Here is an 18,497-nt window from a genome sequence, read left to right as displayed (position 1 = left end):
ACTACCTATACGTGTTGGCTATACACGAAGATGAGTTTGTATGTGTGTGAGAGAGTATAGATCAATATGTACCCACCGTTGATGAAGATGTAACAAAATCTGATAATTATCGCAGGTCGTGCAACATCAGCAGCAGCAGCAGCAGCCATGCAGCTCGTTTACTCTCTGTGTGTGTACTACTGCAGCAGCAGAGCTCGAGCGCGCGATTCCAATTACGAATCGGCCATGGCAACCACCACGTGCAGCGGAATAGCTAATCTGCTGTATATGCAGCAGCTATATTTAGCGAGAACGAAAAGGATCGTCGGCCGCGGCAGTCCGCAGCTCGTAAAAAAACAAAAAAAACGTATACCACCGTATATATTACGAGCGATAATTGTAATACGATACCGCGCGTTCTAGGTGGCGGCGCGTATTAAGGGCGCGCTCATATGATACTGGCTGGTACAGCGAGCCGAGGCGCGCATGAATGAGCTCTAGCTCTCTGGCTAGCCTTGGCGAGCTCTGAACGAAAACTAGGATACGCGCGGCGAAATCGAGCGCCGCCGACTGCTGCTGCTGCTGCTATAACACCGAAGGGAAAGCTTGAATGACCCGTGACGAGGAGAGCCGAGCTTGCGAGAGAGAGCTGAGTATGAAAAGTGTGTGTGTGTGTGGCAGCGGCATGACGTCACCCCCGGCCGACCAACGTCACGCGCGCAAGAAACTATATATATATATATATATATATATATATATGATACGCTCGCGCGCGGGTGGCGGTAACAGCAGCGGTAGCAGAAAACCGGGTCAGTGCTCAGCTGCTTATACTGCCGCAGCAGCCCTTTTACCCCCGTGTCCCCCGCAGCTCGCTCTCCCCCTTTCTCTGTATCATTCAAAGCTTGGCTAATTTACTCAGCACTTGTATGTATAGTCAGGCGAGCATGTACCTATTATGCAGAACGATCTCTCTCTCTCTCTCTGTACGTGTGTGTGTGCGAGTTCGTTACTGCTGCTTCTGCTGTTGTCGACGTCGTCGTCGTTGTTGTTGTTGTTGTTGTTGTTTGTAAATGCCTGCACACTGTTCACTTTGCCGCTACTGCCAGTACGTTGCGTTGTGTGTTATAAATTTATAACATGCATGCCATTTGTGAAATGAGAACGCGTGCGGGAGAGAAACTTGTCGATACGAATCCTCGCTGGCACACACACACACGCGTGTATGCGCATATTTATAATAGGTTCGATTTGTATATTATTATGATTTATGTACTGCAGCGCGTATGTGCGTGGGCAGCTGCTAAATTGTCAGTATGCACGGCTCGAAGCGGTACTGCTGACCTCCTTTATTTTGATGAATTTTTCCCACGCATCCTTTGGGCATCGAAAAGCTCCTTGTATGCTCTACAAGTCGAGGCGTTTTTATTTTTGTCCTTAGTAAGTACTTGCTTCTATTAATTGCTTTTTATCGAAACCATCCGAATTCGTTACGGAGCCATGCGTTTGCCTTTTAAAATATTATTGCTCGAATATTTATAAAAACAAATTACACTTGGCGCGTGTCGATTCGCTATCCGCTCGCTTCTCACCGGTGCACATTGAACGCGAAATTCGTTCATTTCATAATGCACCTACGCGTCGTGTATACTTTATAACACGCGCGCGCATCCGCGCAAGTGCTGCTGCTCCCAAACACGCGCGTATACATTTACTTCAAAGATATATACACACGATTTTTTGTTTTATTTTTCATTTTATTTGTCGCAGCTTCCACGCAGAAATCAACTGCCCTCCGCGCTCGGCCGCGCTCTGATAAATGTTGTCCATTCTCACCAACGAAAACTGTTTAAACACACGTGTGCGAGGCATATTGCTGCAGCTATATGTGTGTACAGTATTCGCGGGAATACAGCGCGGGAAAATATGTTTTTTTTTGGCGTATATTATATAAGCTCGAAAAGCTTTTTATTACGTTCCTTTTTTACTTCGCGTTCGCGCTCGCTCGCACACGCGCGGTAATGCACACTAATATCCGTGCGAAGCTCCTACTTTAACATGAATATATATTTATGAAAAAGAAGAGCGCGTACGATATATATATTTGAAATTGTCAGGAGAGATGGATTCTTCTGGCTACAAATATAAGCTATATTTTTCCAAAGTCTTTTTATATTCCTCTCGATTGTGGAGGAGAAAAGAACGAAACTTGCCTGGGCGATATAAAGATAAGAGCAAATGAAGCTTATGCGGTTCGAGCGGCTGCTCTTCTCCTCTCCTTGGAAACGCGCGCGAGAATGAAATTTTTTTTGCACGTTTTTTTCCCCCCTTTTTTTTCAAAATCAAGCGCCACGCCACGTGCGCGAGAGTGTATATTTTTGCTTGTAATGAAATTACGCGTCAGGTCTATGTGTGCATATGTGGGACGTTGGCGAGCGCGACATACGTTGCCGGAATATATAATTAATGCGGTGCTCGTCCTTGAAAAAGAAATTTTTTTAATTGAAAAATTATACGCCGCGCACAAAGTAGTTGATTAAACTTTTTGTAAGCATGCAAAGAGCCGAAGCTCGCCGTCGTCGTCGTCGCCGCATATAATGTATAGTGTAGCGCGTGTGTGTGTGCGAGTGTGTGTAGTACAGTCCGCGCGCGCGCTGGGATGCGAGACGTAATTACGGCCGAGCCTCTCAACAACGAGAGCTGCACTGCCAGGCTACCTACTGCTGCTGCTATACACACGCGGGCTGGACAATGAAGCGACTAAGCTTCAAGGATGCCTTTCTCTCTCCTCGTCGTCGTCGTCGTCGTCCACACTGTACTAGATCTGCTGTCGCTACGATAGCTCGTAGTAGCTACGTAGCAGCCGGAGGGAGAGAAGAGAGAGAGAGAGAGAGAGAATGGGAACTTTGGTATTCAAACAGAGAGATAGAGATATGAAACTGCCAAGAGGATAAAGCATTACTGGAGAGGGCATTAATAGAGAGCTTTTAGAGCGAATCGAAGAGATGAAATATGTATCTTTTGAGTACGTGTCTTGTCATGCACAGGCGTAGCGCGCCACTCCGAACTAGTCCATGGGTGACACGTGTTGACTTTTTTTTTCCTCTCTCCTTTTAATTAACAATTCATATACTCGCGAGTTTCCTTGGAATTTTATGTATTAAGGATAATTGAAGCATTCAATATTTTTACTGCGACGTTTTCTTTTGTCGATTCCTAGTCAAACGAATGAAAAATCACCTGCATGTCGAGCGAGCGTTTGCTTTTCGTTCTACGTATATTTTTTTAACAAATATCACTCTAATGTTTGCAAACGTTAGAAGTAGCCGTGTGCGCGGGTCGACTTAAGTTCTTCTGTGCGCGTCCCACATTTCTCGATAAATTGTGTCTCGTGTCTACGTGTCATGTGCGTGCATCTAAATTATAAAATATGACTCGAGATTATAGTGAGCTTATGACACTCTATTAAACACAGTCACAATGTTTATCGATTTATCGCGCTTACTATACACATAATAATAATAAAAATAATAAATAAATAGGGAATTCCTCATCTTACGGTACATGTATAGACTCCAGATCTATTGTGACAATCTTACTTGAACATTTTTCTGACCTAACTACTTATTTTCAGAATCCCATCAATAATAAACCTTAAAAAACCTTAAAGTTAATACGGACTTAATGAATAATCAGGCATATAAGTTTAAGTAACCAATACTGAATTTTATTTCATGTAATTTTACGTGAAATCTTCATTGAAAATTAAGGTAAAAGTATTGATTAAGTTTTTTACTTATGCTTCACTAAACATGTAATCATATACGTCATTTTTAACGCAAAACTGAATAAAAGAGATTTAATTCGATACTTCTATACTTAAATTTAGAAACTTGATTGAAACGTTTTTAATATTGATTTGGTACATTCGTTACTTGTTCAAAAGATACATAAAAATTCAATCGTAATTAAAGCCAGCCTTCACCACTAGATGGCGAGTACTTTCATATGTAAATCTGCAAGAGGCAAAGTGATTCTATAAGTAAAAATAAGATTTTTTCGGGACAATCCTTCATAATTTAACTTTTTTAATTTTTTTTTTTTGAAAGATGTTAATTGGAGAAAATTAGATATAAAACTTCATGAACATTAATGTGAGAGCGAAGGAATTTGTTTTCCCTTGCCTGTATGAATCTGATTTTATGTAAGGAAATTCAATATGATCTGAATTCAATGGAAAATAGTGTATATTCAATTTGAGTTCCCCAAAGTCGAGGAAAAAACTTCTTTCACAATTGAATTGGTGTTAATTTAATTTAATGTTGATATTTTTAACAGTGTACTTGAGATGCCCGTGTCTCTGCAATAGTTTGGGTAGGGAGTCTAATAATCTCTCTTCTTTTTAACCGATACATAAAACGCTACTTTTTCATTATTATTATTATGACTGTTTTTTATTCTAATACATGCAGCGTATCAAGGCTACGAGTGCATCAAAGTCGATGGATCGTGGCACGTGTAATTTAACGGATTACGCAGGTTGTCGGTCTCGACTGCAGCCCATGTACATAGAGTGCATATACCTACCGGGCGTACACATAGCCGCAGACTGCACGAAATGGCTGAGTTGATTGTACTGCCGGAATATATACAGCTCTTGGCTCTCGGTCGTCGTCGTCGTTGTAGTCATCGTCGACGCTGCAGTAGCTGCCACACTGCACTACTGCCTCGCCGCTATATACGTATCATAGCTTCCTCTGCCATAGTGCCCGGAGAGCAATATAGCAGCGAGCGGGCGATTAAATGTTTGGTTACGAGACACGGCTTTCACTGTGCGAGCCAGTACTACAATTGTCGCACGGGCTCCGTTCGATTGATGCGGACTCGCAGTACAAGCGAGCGAGAGAGCTTAATCTTCAATAGCTGATTTACGAGCTCTCGCCGAGAGTCGCGCCCGGACTGTATGGCAATTTCTTCGAAATCGCTTCGATATATCCAGTATATTTCAAGGATTTTCGCGTTATTCCTCTATTATGCTCGATGCAATTACGAGGCTACGGAGAAAAAAAAACCGTACAAAAGAATTTCCAACAAGTTGAAAATCGTCGAACGAGACGCTTCTGTATAAACGTCGTCGTCGTCGTCGCTCGAGGTACGAGGAGAAGAGCTTACGTATATGATACTCTATATAGCAGCAGCAGCAGCAGCCAATGAGCGAAATGAAATACCGTGGGAGGGCATTTAACGCGACAAGAAGCCATAAAACTTGTAAAATCATTGAGGACGAAAAGAGGAGCGAAGCTTTTACGAGCAGTACGCTGGCTATATATACTTATATGAAAGCTCGCGCGCCATTAAGCTCGAGCTGGTTACTTTCGGAATCTTTGGGATTCACTGCTGTATATATATAGAGGAAAATCGGCTCGGAGCACTGAGTAGCCTTCGTTAAAAATGCCCAAGATCAAATTACTTCCTGATCGAAGCTGGCAGCCGCCTTCTGGGACGGATACCGCGAGGGCTTTGAATTTTTTGTTTGCTGCATAATTAGGCTGCTGGCTGATTGCATCAAATTTTTAATCAGGCTTGTTATCATGTTAGACTAGAACGTAAAATTAGGATTTTCATCGATTATTATATCTATGAGTAGCGACAGATGAGCGATATTTCAAATATTTGGCTCGTAATCATCTCGATTTTTCATTTGAACCCTATAGAATAAAAGGTAAAAAGTATATAATTACTTGTCGATACACTCGAACATTAAAGAGCTGACTCAGTTAAAAGTAAAATCCATAACATTCTTTTCTCTACGTATTTAACGTCTTTGCGCATTAAAATAGACGAACAATCGTCAGGGCAGAGACAGCTGAGCGGAGTAAGTGTATTTCTCCAGAAGTCATCCTTTTTTTCTCTCTCTCTTTCTCTTCTTTCGAGCTTTCTGCTCGATCAAACAGTAACAAAGCCCCTCTTACTACGAGAGAGAAAAAGAGAGAGAAGAAGAGCCACTGTATATAAGAAAGCTCTCACGATCCTGCCAAGGCTGTATATTATATATATGCCGTGCTGGCTGACTGCGAACTGCTTCGCAGGGGTGTAATACCCATGAGCTAACGAAACTGCCATGCATCATCGACACAAGATGCTGCTGCTGCTGCCGCCGCCGCCACCGACGTTGCCACTGACGTCGCGCTGTAACGGCTTGGTTTTCTTGGCTTTCCCATTTATATAATGGCCACTCAAGTTCATCGCTTATACGCTTGTGTACGTGTATCTCTCTGTGCTGGAGGACAGTTTTTCAAGCGCTGCGGCGTCGCGAATGGTTCAATAATTGTATTTGCTTTGACAAATAATAAAAAAAATAATATATACGAGCTGCCTGGTGTTAAAAAAAGAAACTCGATTGGCGGGAGAGAGAGAGAGAGAGAGAGAGAGAGGTGAGAGGCTCTGCTGCTGCTGCTCGCTCGGGGCACGTTCTATTTCGCAGCTTCAGCTTCGATAAGCTTTCGATTATGCTATTTATCTCCACTACTGTCGGACTATGTACACACGTACGGTCTATAAATAGGATGAAAATAAAGGGTAGGCGTACGCGAGGATGTGAGAAAAAAATTGCCTCTTTCTCTTTCAGACATGTTGGGTATGTGCAGGGGGCATGTGTGCATGCGAGTGTGTGTATGTATGCGTGCGTTTGTATATACCGTTTGATCGCTTTGTGGTCATTCCTCGCTCGAGTCTTTGATCAGGTGGCATGAATTATTCTCACTGAATGAAAAAAAAAAGTAAAGGCCGATTTTTAACCCTGAGGTACGTAGACTTTGAATAAATATCCGCGCTCTTGGAGTGGAACGGCGAAGTTCGCGCTCGTTCCCTCGGAAAATAAATCAAAACGCTTTGGCAATTCAATTAATAAAGTTCGATCGCATTGTTCTTCGCTCGCTCGAGCTTAGCAGCACTTAACGCCTCGATGAAGTCTCGAGAGCACAATTGAGAAATAAACAATCGAAGTAAAAATGACAACATTGTCGAGAGGAACAAAAAGCTGATGCTGCTGCTGCTGCTGTGTACACAGTGTCGAGATCGCATCGAAAAATGTTCGATTGGTGCTCGTGTTTTGGAGTTGTTTGCCGATCACATCGCGAGAAAATGATGTAACGCTGCATCTCTCTCTCTCTCTTTCTCGAGGGGAAGGCGTGTGCCTGATATTATATACACGTTTTCGGTGACGTCACGCTCTCGCACACTACTATCTTGTCCACTTCTTTCTCCCTTACCTTATTTCTGTTTCTCTCTCTCTCTCTCTCTCTCTCTCTCCCTGGGTGGAGGTGCAGCGACCTCCCGCCGTTACTGTGTGTCTGTATGTATTTGTGTGTGTGTGTGTGTGTGTGTGGAAGGGTATCGATATATGTGTGTACGTACGTAGGTACATGTATAAAATGTGTGTCTGCGCGCGTGTGTTCTATATTGCAACTGCGAGTCGAGTGACGTCAGGTTTGGGCTGCGAGGTTGCCGTTAGCAACCGGGTGTGACGTAGACTACGTAGAGTCGTTCTCTCTCTTCCCTTTTCCACCGCGCGCGCACACCACCCGTATACAGTTCTCGCGTGCCACCAGCCTCCTACTACATACTGTATATATATCTCGCTCTCTCTCTCTCTCTTTCTGTGACGTTGTATTCTCTCTGGCCGTTTAAGTTTGAATGGCGACACGTTTTTATCGATTACCTTCGTTATTAGCATGTATGTGTGTGCACACGTATACGTGTATACGAATGTTATATGGTCGTCGCCTTATTCCACCCCCACCTCGATTGCAGAGAAAGAGAGTAAGACGAGCCGGGCTCTCTCTCTGTAATACACCCTGTGCGAATCGATTGTTTAGACTGGTTTTATCTGCACTGGATTCTCAGCTGTGCCAATAATAAATTTTCTCTCCTTCTCTTTCTCGTAGTCGTCCTCGTCGTCGTCGTCGTCGTCGATGTCGCGGGCGGACAGGATTTCTGCGCCATGAGGCTGACACGCTGCCACGTATTGGAGTTAATTAAGCTTCATCCAGTGCCGCGTGATAATAAGTCCTCATCCATTCGGGCTTGACCTTGGATCAGCCACTCTCTCTCTCTTTCTCTCCTCTTAGCGCAGCCGTTGTTGTGCTGCCGTATAGTGTGGGGTTTCACGCGGATACTCTACGCAAGAGCTTGCAGAACGTGTATACGTGACTATCGTCATGTTGCGCTTGGCATTAAATATTATGCTGCAATGATTTTCACGCCAACAATCGCAATTATAGACGTCGACCGATGAGTGAAACTATACTCCTTCGCCCTCGGTATAATAATATCGAGCTCTGCTGGGGGCCGTTGAATTTTTTATTACAAACTGCCCGATCTGGGAAAAGAGGTCGAGTATCTTTATCCCCCGACGTTTTTACAGGATGTAAGTTAGCGTACATGATCGCGGCCAAAACAAGACCTACATATCGACGCGACGAGAGTTCAATAGCTCTTTTGCCAACTCGCAAGATGCTTTTCGGAGCCACCGACGAGCGTCGTTATTACGCTCGTCGACGTAAATTTTTCGTCAAATCGATGTAATAACGTATATACTTTGGCCAGAGACGTGTAATAAGATCTCTCGTTGCTCAAGTTGTAAAAAAATTTTTTTTTAAGCGTAACGATTCACGTTTTCCTTCTCTCTCTCTTTCTCTGGAGCGATGTACACGCGCGCGACGTGATGAATGAGGCCGACACGAAAATATGAGAGTATAAAAAGAAAGAGGAAAACAGATGCACTTGCGCATGAATCTTCTCAAAGTGTATAGCTACTTCTTTTGCCTCTTTTTTTCTTCTTCTTCTCTTTTTTTTACCTTTTTTTTTCATCCACGTTACATACTTTTTTTGCGAGAGAGATAAAATGAATTAGTTTTTTAGATGATTCACAGAGAGAAAGGAGGGATTATTGCACCTTTGCGAATTAAAAGACGCAACTGCAGGCTGGGTTATCGATTATTCAACGAGTAGAAAAGGAAAGTAATTTTTCTTCCTTTCTATGATGAGAGATTTTTAACGTCACAAATGGAATTGAAAATTCTATAATACCTTTCCTCTATTTTTTTCTTTAACCAAGTCCGTTTGTGCGTGAGAAACGAAATTTACTTCATCCTCCTAATTGAGTAACGTATCTAATTTGGGGAAAGAATAAATTGAAAAATGTCTTCGTTTCGCGATTAAACGTCAGCCTCCCTTACTCTCGCACGCGCGAGCGGGAAAAGAGAAAAGCCCGCTTTTCCCAGATTATTCGGAGAAAATTCCGATTGATTGCCGTGTGCAGGCGCTCGTAATTCTGACTGAATTTATCAAGTTTCGTGTGGGGACGAAATTCGCCCGGTGAAAAAGCCGCCACGTTGCGGGCTTTTATGCAGAAAAGGAAAACAATTTTTTTAAGTGTATTTTCGAGTATGGGGCGGAAGAGTGCTTTAATGCGCCTGGCTCAAGAGGGAGAGGGTCAGGATATAAGAGACGAGCAAGAGAGAGAGAGAGGGTCGAGAAAACGAAACCACTTGCGATTTTTCAGCTCGCAAAGAACCCTTGATCTTGGGAGCATGTTTTTGGTACGCGTATAAAATCCTCGCTCCTGCACCGAGGTATCGTGGAAATCGACCTTGTTTTTAATAGCATATCATTAACGTTTTGCAGCTCTCGCGCTGGCTTGCACGCGCGAAAAAATAGCGTTCAACGCGAGAGAGCTCGAGCTGCAATCAATAAATGTATCAAACGTATCGATAACAAACAGCAAAAAAAAAAAAAATAGAAGTGAAATAGTAGCTCGGGAAAAAAATTCCGATTAAAAGCGCGCGCGTCGTTTTCCGAATCAAAAAGTATTAGGTTATTTGTCGAGGAAAAAAATACCTAAAGAAATCATACGTTTTTCTCTCTTTCTCTCTTCTTCTTTTTTCTTTTTTTTTGTACCTGTCAGACATCCAGCCTCGGGCAAATACACAATCTGTCATACGGCACGTGATCTTGACAATGTCGAACCTCGTGTATCAAAGCTCGCTTTGACTTTTCCCAGGCTTGAAATATATATTCTTATACAATTTCATACGGTTGAATCTTATTTTGCACGGCAGCTTGGAAAAAATTCTCCATATTCCCCGGATGAATATAATACACGTGACCTATACGCGGAGAGCACTGAAAAGTTTTGTGCAGTCTCGACGCGTCTGCTATAGTTGCTAGGTTCTCGCTCTATCTCACTGGTGTGTGCGTTGAAATTCGACACACTAAAAACATATAATTTCTGACGTACGGCTATTCGCAGTGTTTGTTCGAAACGATCTGGTAACTAGTTTAGTGCGAATAGCGTTTAGTTTCAACAACTTAGCTCTTTCGAAGCAGTCAGATAGAGAGAGAGCGAGCGAGCTGCACATCAAACGCCCAGTGCCTAGTAAATTCCTCTTTATAGAATAGTTGGCGCGCGCGCGCACCGATATGAGGCTACATCTGGAAGGAATGCATATTCTAACGGAGAATCATAGTGTGAAGGATTCGCTTTGCGTGAATCTGTTTCGTCTATGTCTAATCAATCGGAATGCCAGTGAACTATTTTACGTGAATAATTTTTATCCACGCCGCACGGTCTTTATTTTCGATTCGGATTTTTTTTCGATAAAAGAAGTATAAATAGAAAGTGTCCAGAGCTTTCACTGTTATAGATAAAAGAAAAATGGCTGTCCTTTTTTTAAGGATATTTATGGCACAGGTGGCCGAGATATTTTTTGTCCAACTTTGCGCGCGCGCGCGCGAATCCAAATGATATACGAAGGAAAAATATATAATTTTGCAGTATCGCAGAAATAATTTAGATACGGTTAACTGAGACATGCGCTCGCGTCCGCATGAGTACGTATGTGCACCCGAGCGCGAATACACATACACACACACAAACACACACATATACATATTTTTCGGTGCACACGAGCGGGAGGCAAAATGATACTTACTTTTATTTTTATACCTCTCGTAAAAAATGTTTCCATATATCCGCGCCGCTCTGTTCTTAGCCATAAAAAAACATAAATATGTATTTCATACTTTAACTGAATCTACGAAATTGACGATCACTTAGAGCGTGTTGCACAACGTATATAGATATAGCCGGCATCCTAGACGCGAGTTATCGATATCATTTAATTTCGCTCGTTCGTACAGGGCAGCCCGACGACGACGACGACGACGACGCGAACGGCGCAGTACTTTCCAAGCGATACGCGCGGACTAAAAAGTCCGCACCTTCGTTTTCTTTTTTGCTCATTGTAAAAAGGATCGATCGATCTCGTGTGTTACAGAAATATGTACTGCAGCCGCTCTCGGGGCAGGTGTACATATACGAGCGTATATACGAAGCACTCGACTCATCAATTAATCGAAAAAACGTGGCTCCTCGTTGTTTACACGCTGCTTACAAGGGCAGCAGCGGCAGAATTGCAGCAGTGGCTCGAGTATCATCCTCATTCGCGGAAATTACGTTGCAGCAGTGTGTACGCGATCCACGATATACAGAATCTGATCGAGGTCCCGGGAAACACGGCTAAGGATACTACTAAGAATTGTATACAAGCCTCGAAGCCATCGGTGCTACTTACTCCAGGAGCGAGAAAATTCAATTCGCAATGCTGGAAGCGCGAGGAAATCAGTATGACGTCAAATGCTTTTTTATGCGATTATGCGTGTATACGGCAGCGTACGCGGTATCGGTGGCAGTAGCGGCGGCAGCTATTCTTAATCAAAAAGCTCGTCACGCCACGGCTTTGTGTCGCTCTCTCTCTCTCTCTCTCTCGCTTTCTCGCGACGACGATGTTATAAAGCGGTGTATAAAAGTGCGCGTGATTTTTACGAGCCGCGATAAGTTCGTATATATATAATACGCGCGTGATTCGTCCAGCTACTGCTATACTACACACTGCTACGCGCGATTTTATAAGATTTCGAGCGCAGAGCTGCGGGTTGGACTGCTGCACACGCGAAGAGCGGGCACAATGTACAACGTGGTATAGCTCGTACACACGCCCTCGCTCGTAGCTCGTGCATATAGTATATAGTGCGCCGGGGAGAATTTCCCAGATGGCAGTTTCTCGGCCTGAGTTATACGTATATCTGCGAGCTGCACGTGAGCCGCTGCACACACCAAGCTATATAGCTGGCGAGGCCAGAAAAGAAATCGATTCCATCGGGAAGATGATCGCCATTTAATGTCTCCTGGGGACTGTCTTTCTCTCGGCTCGGCTCGGCTCTTGTGCTCGGCTATGCGCGACGATCCTGCACACGAATACGACGACGACGACCGACGACTGTGCCACTGCCTGTGAGCAGCAGTAACAGCAGCCGAGGTGATTATTAATATCCCTGCACTGCGCTTCGACTTCGACTCCATAGCCCGACGGATTTATCGCTTTCCTTTGATTTTTAACGATACACGCGCGTATGAATTGTTTAATCGCTGCGAGTTCGGCGCAAGAGCCGCAGAGTATATATTTCGAGACACGCTTGGCTAAAAATACAAAAGCTCATGGAACAATAACACGCCAGCTAGGCAATATGAGCGTCGACGCTCTACTTTTGCGCGCGCAAATGGCATATTCGAGACGTGATCCCGGCCAAACGTCTCTATTCAGCTGGGCCGTCGTATAAAGCTCCTCGGCAAAATTTTTGCATTGGATTCAATTCCCTACGCAAACCTATATGCGAAATTGCAAAAGTCATACGGTCTCGCCGCTTCTGTTATGATATTCCTTGTAATGCAATTTTGATTATTATTAACCAGAAAATTTCTCGCTCCTTATGATTGCATTAAACGAAATCATACGAAATCAACGGAATTCATTTGAGCGCTCGGAGCTGAGAAAGTTTCCTCCTACCTGCATCGTTCTCGGCTGTCTCTGTGTATAAGCGTTGGAAAATTCAATCTCGAGCTCGGCGCGCAGAAACTCGACTGCCACACACACACACTGCACACACTCATATTGTTTCCGTGCACGAGTAGGCACGGCCCAAAGTGAATAGAAACGAATTTTGATACTCGCACAGAGGCAAAAAGAAATGGGCGCGGGCCGTATATATAGAACAGGACGCAAGGCAAATATTTATCTGCACTCCTACATAGCTGCTAAGCGCCGCTGTCCGCCCTTTTCTCGTTTTCTTTCGCGTCTGTTCCGTATGCGGCGGCGGCCGTGTGGTAAACTATACGTCCAATTGTTTATATCCTTTTTTTCTCTGCCACACGGTTCGAATGAAAAAAAATCCTTTGATCGTCCGAGCAGCCGCACGTCTTTGACTCGGTCCTTCCTTTTTTTTTACCTTCTTTTTTTGCATAGTATATTTGATTTCGCGAAAATACTGCCATGATATTTCGTGCACTTTATTTTCCGAGAACTAAATTATGTCGGCATAATAATTAATTATACATTTCACATTATATTCATATGTACGTACGAAGCCATTTTACAAGCTTAAATGGAGCTTTGATAAAGAGTTTCATTGGTATTGTTACATTTTTATTTCGTGTTTCGTGATACACAGGCGAGTAATTATCTCGCTTGAACTTTATGCTTCGCAATTTGTGTCTGCATATTATATACATTTATTATATAATTACAACAATCTAAAGTTTTTGCTCTGAGCCATGCAGCGCCAAAGTCCAACTTAGCTTTGTAGCGCATGCGGCAGTAACAAAAAACGAGCTCCAGCGTAAGTCACGTATAAAATGATTGCTAATAAAATCTCGAGTCCTTGGGCGTGCGTAAATCGCATTTTCCAAGGGGAAGGGAGCCGTTTGTCGCGCGGAAAAACTTTTTCCCACATATGCGCCGAGTACAGTGAAAAAGAAAACTCTTAGACGTATTAAGGTAATAACCGAGCCATCATGCGTATGAGAGCAGCCAGTACAGTTTCTGCTATGCGAAAAGCATATACGTCGAAGTCCACGAAAAACTACTTGTTAGCAGGAAATTTTTTTTAAATGCCACTAAAATTAATTAGACCAATGCCCTTAGGAATCTCAAGTAAGTACATTGTTAAAAATATGTACATTAATATTCATGTAAGAGTGGAAGAAGTCTTTTCCCTTCTCGTAGACGAATTTAAAATCGTGTAAAAGTATTTGAAGTTAACGAGATTTTAAGGGGTTTTCGTGTTAAATAATACTGTTTAGAAATAAATCTAATTTCGACGGATTTGTTGCCTACAACAGTATAGAATTCTACAACGCTGCTTTGAGGTTTAAAAATTTCTCAAGCTCCACATTAATTTGGCGCATAGATTGTATTTTTAAAACCTTGCTTTGACTATATATACATATTTTTACTTTGCCACTTGCAGATTTACAGATATAGGTAACTCGCCATCTAGCGGTAAAAATAAGTATCAAAAATAGAATATGACTATTTATCAAAGCATCAATGTACTTATAACATTTATTTATTATCAAACTTCCCGACTTATACAATTCCTTTAACTTTGCCTCTTGCAGATGTACAGATGAATCTACTCGCCACCTAGTGGTGGTTGCTGAAATCAATTACAAGTGAATTTTCATGGATTTTTTTTTACTTAACATGAAATCCCGTATGTATGGTTATATTAATTTTAATGTCTGATTTTATTGCATTAGATATGCTTTAAACTTATTTTTTTAACTGTATATCTTTCATGTTTTTGTGCAGGTGATGTAACCATGGTAATGGTAATTAATTTCATGTTGAAAATACTTATTTCAAAACTAAAATACAGTGACATAAGTTAGTTTTAGTAGAATTGAAAGAGACAAAAAAAAGGGAGAATATTTGTCCGTCAACTACTGATTTTTCATGGATTCCGACATATGTGTGTGTGGAACGTAAGGCGCTTTACCCCGCAAGACCGAGTTCTTGCGCTTCACGATTGCCGCCCATTAATTCTTTTTTTTATACTTAATCGTGTATATATTCTGTAAAATCGTACTTTTGTTGTTCAGGCTAAGAGAGAAAAGCTCAATTTTTATCTGCGTTTTTTGCTGCTGCTGCTGCTGCCCTCTTATATAGCCTAGGAAACGGGCAAGAGTTACAACAAAGACAAACGGAAAAAAAACTCAGATGGAGAGAGGAAAAAAAAGGGGGAAGAGGGAGAGAGAAGGAGGGAGGGAGCTAAGAAAAACATTAAGGTTGCTCTCACTCTGACATAAGAAAGAAAGCTTCCTTACGCGGACAATCGACCGCTGGCTGCATAAAAGCTTTACGTATACATGTATATAATGCGAAAGAGGCTAACGATGTATACTTGTACTTTTGTAGTTTGCCTCTTGGCTTAAAAAAAAAGAGAGAGAGCAAGAAAAAAACCGCAAGGCTGTCTAGATTACCGTCGGAGCCGGTAGAAAGCTAGCAAAAATAGTCATCAGTCACTCGATCTTTACATTATTAAAATTTACCTTTGCTGCAGGTAAGGTTTAAAAATACATCTCTGCATACGTATCTGTATGAACGAAAAATGTAATTTTTTTCGATCGCTCGATTTCTCCCGTCCACGTCAATCGGCCTCGCGAGCTTATATACTCAAATGCAGTACGCGAGGCATTCGTATTTGATGAGAGATTCAATTATGAAACGAAACGCCAGGTTTTTGCAGATAGCCGAGTTATCGGTTTTGAATTATATATATACAATAATGACACATGCACGCGCGCGTCCATTGAATCGGTTGGCTGGTCGCGCGTTGTACGCTGCTCGCGTTCATAAATATGTACGTGTATCGTGCCGCGTAATATAATCCAAAGCCGTCGCGAACGATTCGCCGTATTTCCCTTTCGTCGAGAAGATTATTAATTCGGAAGCCGTATCTCACGCGCATATCTATAAGTAAAATTACAATACAGCCTAGTTAACTCGAAATAAAAAGTGAGTCTCCCGCGTGGGCGGCGTCGTCGTGCCTTGATTTCTACGTAAGCGAATAATGTTACGTATCTACACGCAGCGCCTCGCTATCTCGGCTGTATATGTAACGTTCGTACATACATACGTACGTACTCGTGCTCGCTAACTTGAAAACAAGTAAAACTTTCTACTTCTTGTTTCGCGCCGGGATACGCCATGTACACACTGTCATGAATAAGTTACTCCGACGTGTAAAAGGGGACGTTGACAGACTTCGCTCCGAGCTCGCGCGACGGATCGTGTGTGTGCAAGCGAGCCAATAAGCCATAAGCTGCAGCACAGCAGCAACAGCAGCTGCTGCGATTCTCGAGGCTATTTTTTGCACAATCCTGTACGCCATTTCCATTGGATGCGACGACGACAAACTGGCATCGGGCGCGCACTTGTGCAGAGAACTCGGCTCCGCGTGCTTTTTCTTATCTTTCGTGTGATCTCGTGCCTTTTTTGTTCTACTATAGTTACAGGGTCACCCTACACGCACGCGATCGACGACATAGAGAGAGAGAGATACTCACCCCATCGGGCTGGTATTTCGGAACATCGCCCGGTGTCGTGGCGGCGCAGAACTCCAGCAGCACGTCCTGCAGCTTCCTCGACGAATCTGCGCAAATTGAGAACAAAAACATAGATTGTAGTCTTGTCCATTGTGTTATACAATTTAAAGTTTAACTTTGTACGGTATTGAGTGCGCTCGATGAGGTGTAACTTTCAATTAAAGTGTTTCTTAATTAATTATTTTTGCTCTAGTCTTCCTCGGGTCGAGGAAGACTCTATAATGCATTTAGAACGTTCGCTTATTATAATTGGAGTTTTTTTTTCTCCGAGATGAGCAGCCAAATGACGCAGGTAAAACTTTTATATGCAGACGCAAATGAAGCCATAAGTTTGATATCCCTAATGAATTGATCCTTCGTTTCTTTCAAACTCGTTTTTTCGTCCTTCGTGAACAGATTGTTGTATTTGTTCGGCTTCAGTTGTCACCCGATATTCGTCGGAAAACAATTTTAATTTTCAAAATAGAAAATGCGTAGTTATAAAAAAGCACGCATCGTCGAGTTTTTTTTTTTTTTTTTAATTAAATCCCGTGGAACGAATGGAATCTTCAAATGCCAGCCTCTGGTGAGTGTAGTTTCACGCTTTCGAAAAACACTCGTAAATTAACGCCCGATGGAAGAAAGCTTCGGTCGCCGAAAAAACAATACATCGGAGCTGCAGTGCACAGCTTCGGCGCGAAGCACGCCACGCACGCACTCGGACAATATACTATCCAGCGAACAATACTCGGCCCTGGTAAAAAGCTGAGAATGCCGCACGCTTCGAAAAGTGTCGCGCTCGCGTCCTTTTAATTTGCCGTAACGATCCGTAATTTTTCATCGTTTCACAAAATTCTTTCGCTCGGGTCCCTTCGAGATCGTCGATCATCCCGTTTAGAATTTAAATTTCGAAAATTGTGCACGCGCTGTGTCTCGATTTATGCGAAAAAGAGCGTAAAATACACGAATCGTTGAATTATGCAAGATAAGATGGAATTATTAACATATTTTATTCATGCATGTAGCGCGAGCGACGGCATGAAAAATAAAGCCAAGCGCGAAACAAAGTCATAAGAGCGTACATTATGAGGTATTTCGTGGTTAGATATACGTGTTTTCTATTTCAATCCTCTTATATGCATAGCTCCTCCCTGGAGAGTAAAACTACTCTTCAACTTTTTTTATTTTTGCCCCTTTTTTCCCCTGTGCGCGCTTGCGCGCGCCTTGGAAAAACTTGCCTGCAGCTTTAAAATAGATGTTTTTCAAGCCCGTATACACGAATTCCATCGTCCTAAAATTTACGTAACTTTCTGAAAAATGTATCAATTACGGAGGTCTTTTTAAGGATGTTTTCTTCGGCGCGAGATGGAAAGATAGATCTGAAATGCCGGGAATTAGCTTATTGACTCGCACTATAGGCTGAATTAAATTGTGAAATTTAATGCCTAATTTGTCAAGGTACCTAATAAATCTTCCGTAAAGGAAAGAGAGCAATTAACAAAATATCCGACATTTTTACAATAAGATGCCGTTAATATTAAGAAATGCTCAACATTCATAATAGCCTATAGTTGGAAAATTGGCGATTCAAAATACTTTAAATTACCTTACTATTGATTAGTTTGTTTTTTGTGATTTTCCTGTTACAATTATCTTAGAAACATTAAGTCCATTTTAAATTACCTGAAATGATAATTTAACTATTTACAAAATTTAAAGACCAATTTTCAACCACTTTAAATGCGACAATATCACTCTCAGCCTTCGCCACTAGATGGCAAGAACCTTAATTCTGTAAATCTACAAGTAACAAAGTAAAAATAATTGTATAAGTCAAAGCACTATTTTCGAAAATCATCATTCGATTCACTTTACTGTGGACCCTGAGATAGCAAATTGTAATAATCCTATTTGATCAAAATGATACATAATTCCATGCTACTTTTTAAAAACTACTAATATCCTCTATTTCGGAGGCTACCGCTAGGGATTGTGGCTGGGGTTATCGTTGAATCCCTAATATAGAAATTAAACT

General features: G+C 42.2%; 1 protein-coding gene across 3 annotated transcripts in view; it reads right to left on the bottom strand.

Annotated features, from left to right (window-relative positions):
• Window positions 1-18,497, bottom strand: part of LOC106658610 (diacylglycerol kinase 1) — a 64,176-nt gene that overhangs the window by 17,879 nt on the left and 27,800 nt on the right. For all 3 annotated transcript variants that reach the window (XM_014380625.2, XM_023461384.1, XM_014380626.2), the window contains exon 3: window positions 16,445-16,530. In XM_014380625.2, the coding sequence (XP_014236111.1) occupies window positions 16,445-16,530 (86 nt within the window). The remainder of the gene's footprint in view (window positions 1-16,444; window positions 16,531-18,497) is intronic.

This window comes from Trichogramma pretiosum, unplaced genomic scaffold (assembly GCF_000599845.2).
Source record: "Trichogramma pretiosum strain Unisexual culture from Peru unplaced genomic scaffold, Tpre_2.0 scaffold2, whole genome shotgun sequence".
NCBI classification, from domain to species: Eukaryota; Metazoa; Arthropoda; class Insecta; order Hymenoptera; family Trichogrammatidae; genus Trichogramma; species Trichogramma pretiosum.
The sequence above is the reverse complement of the archived record's forward strand: the minus strand, read 5'-3'. Positions and strand labels throughout refer to the sequence as shown.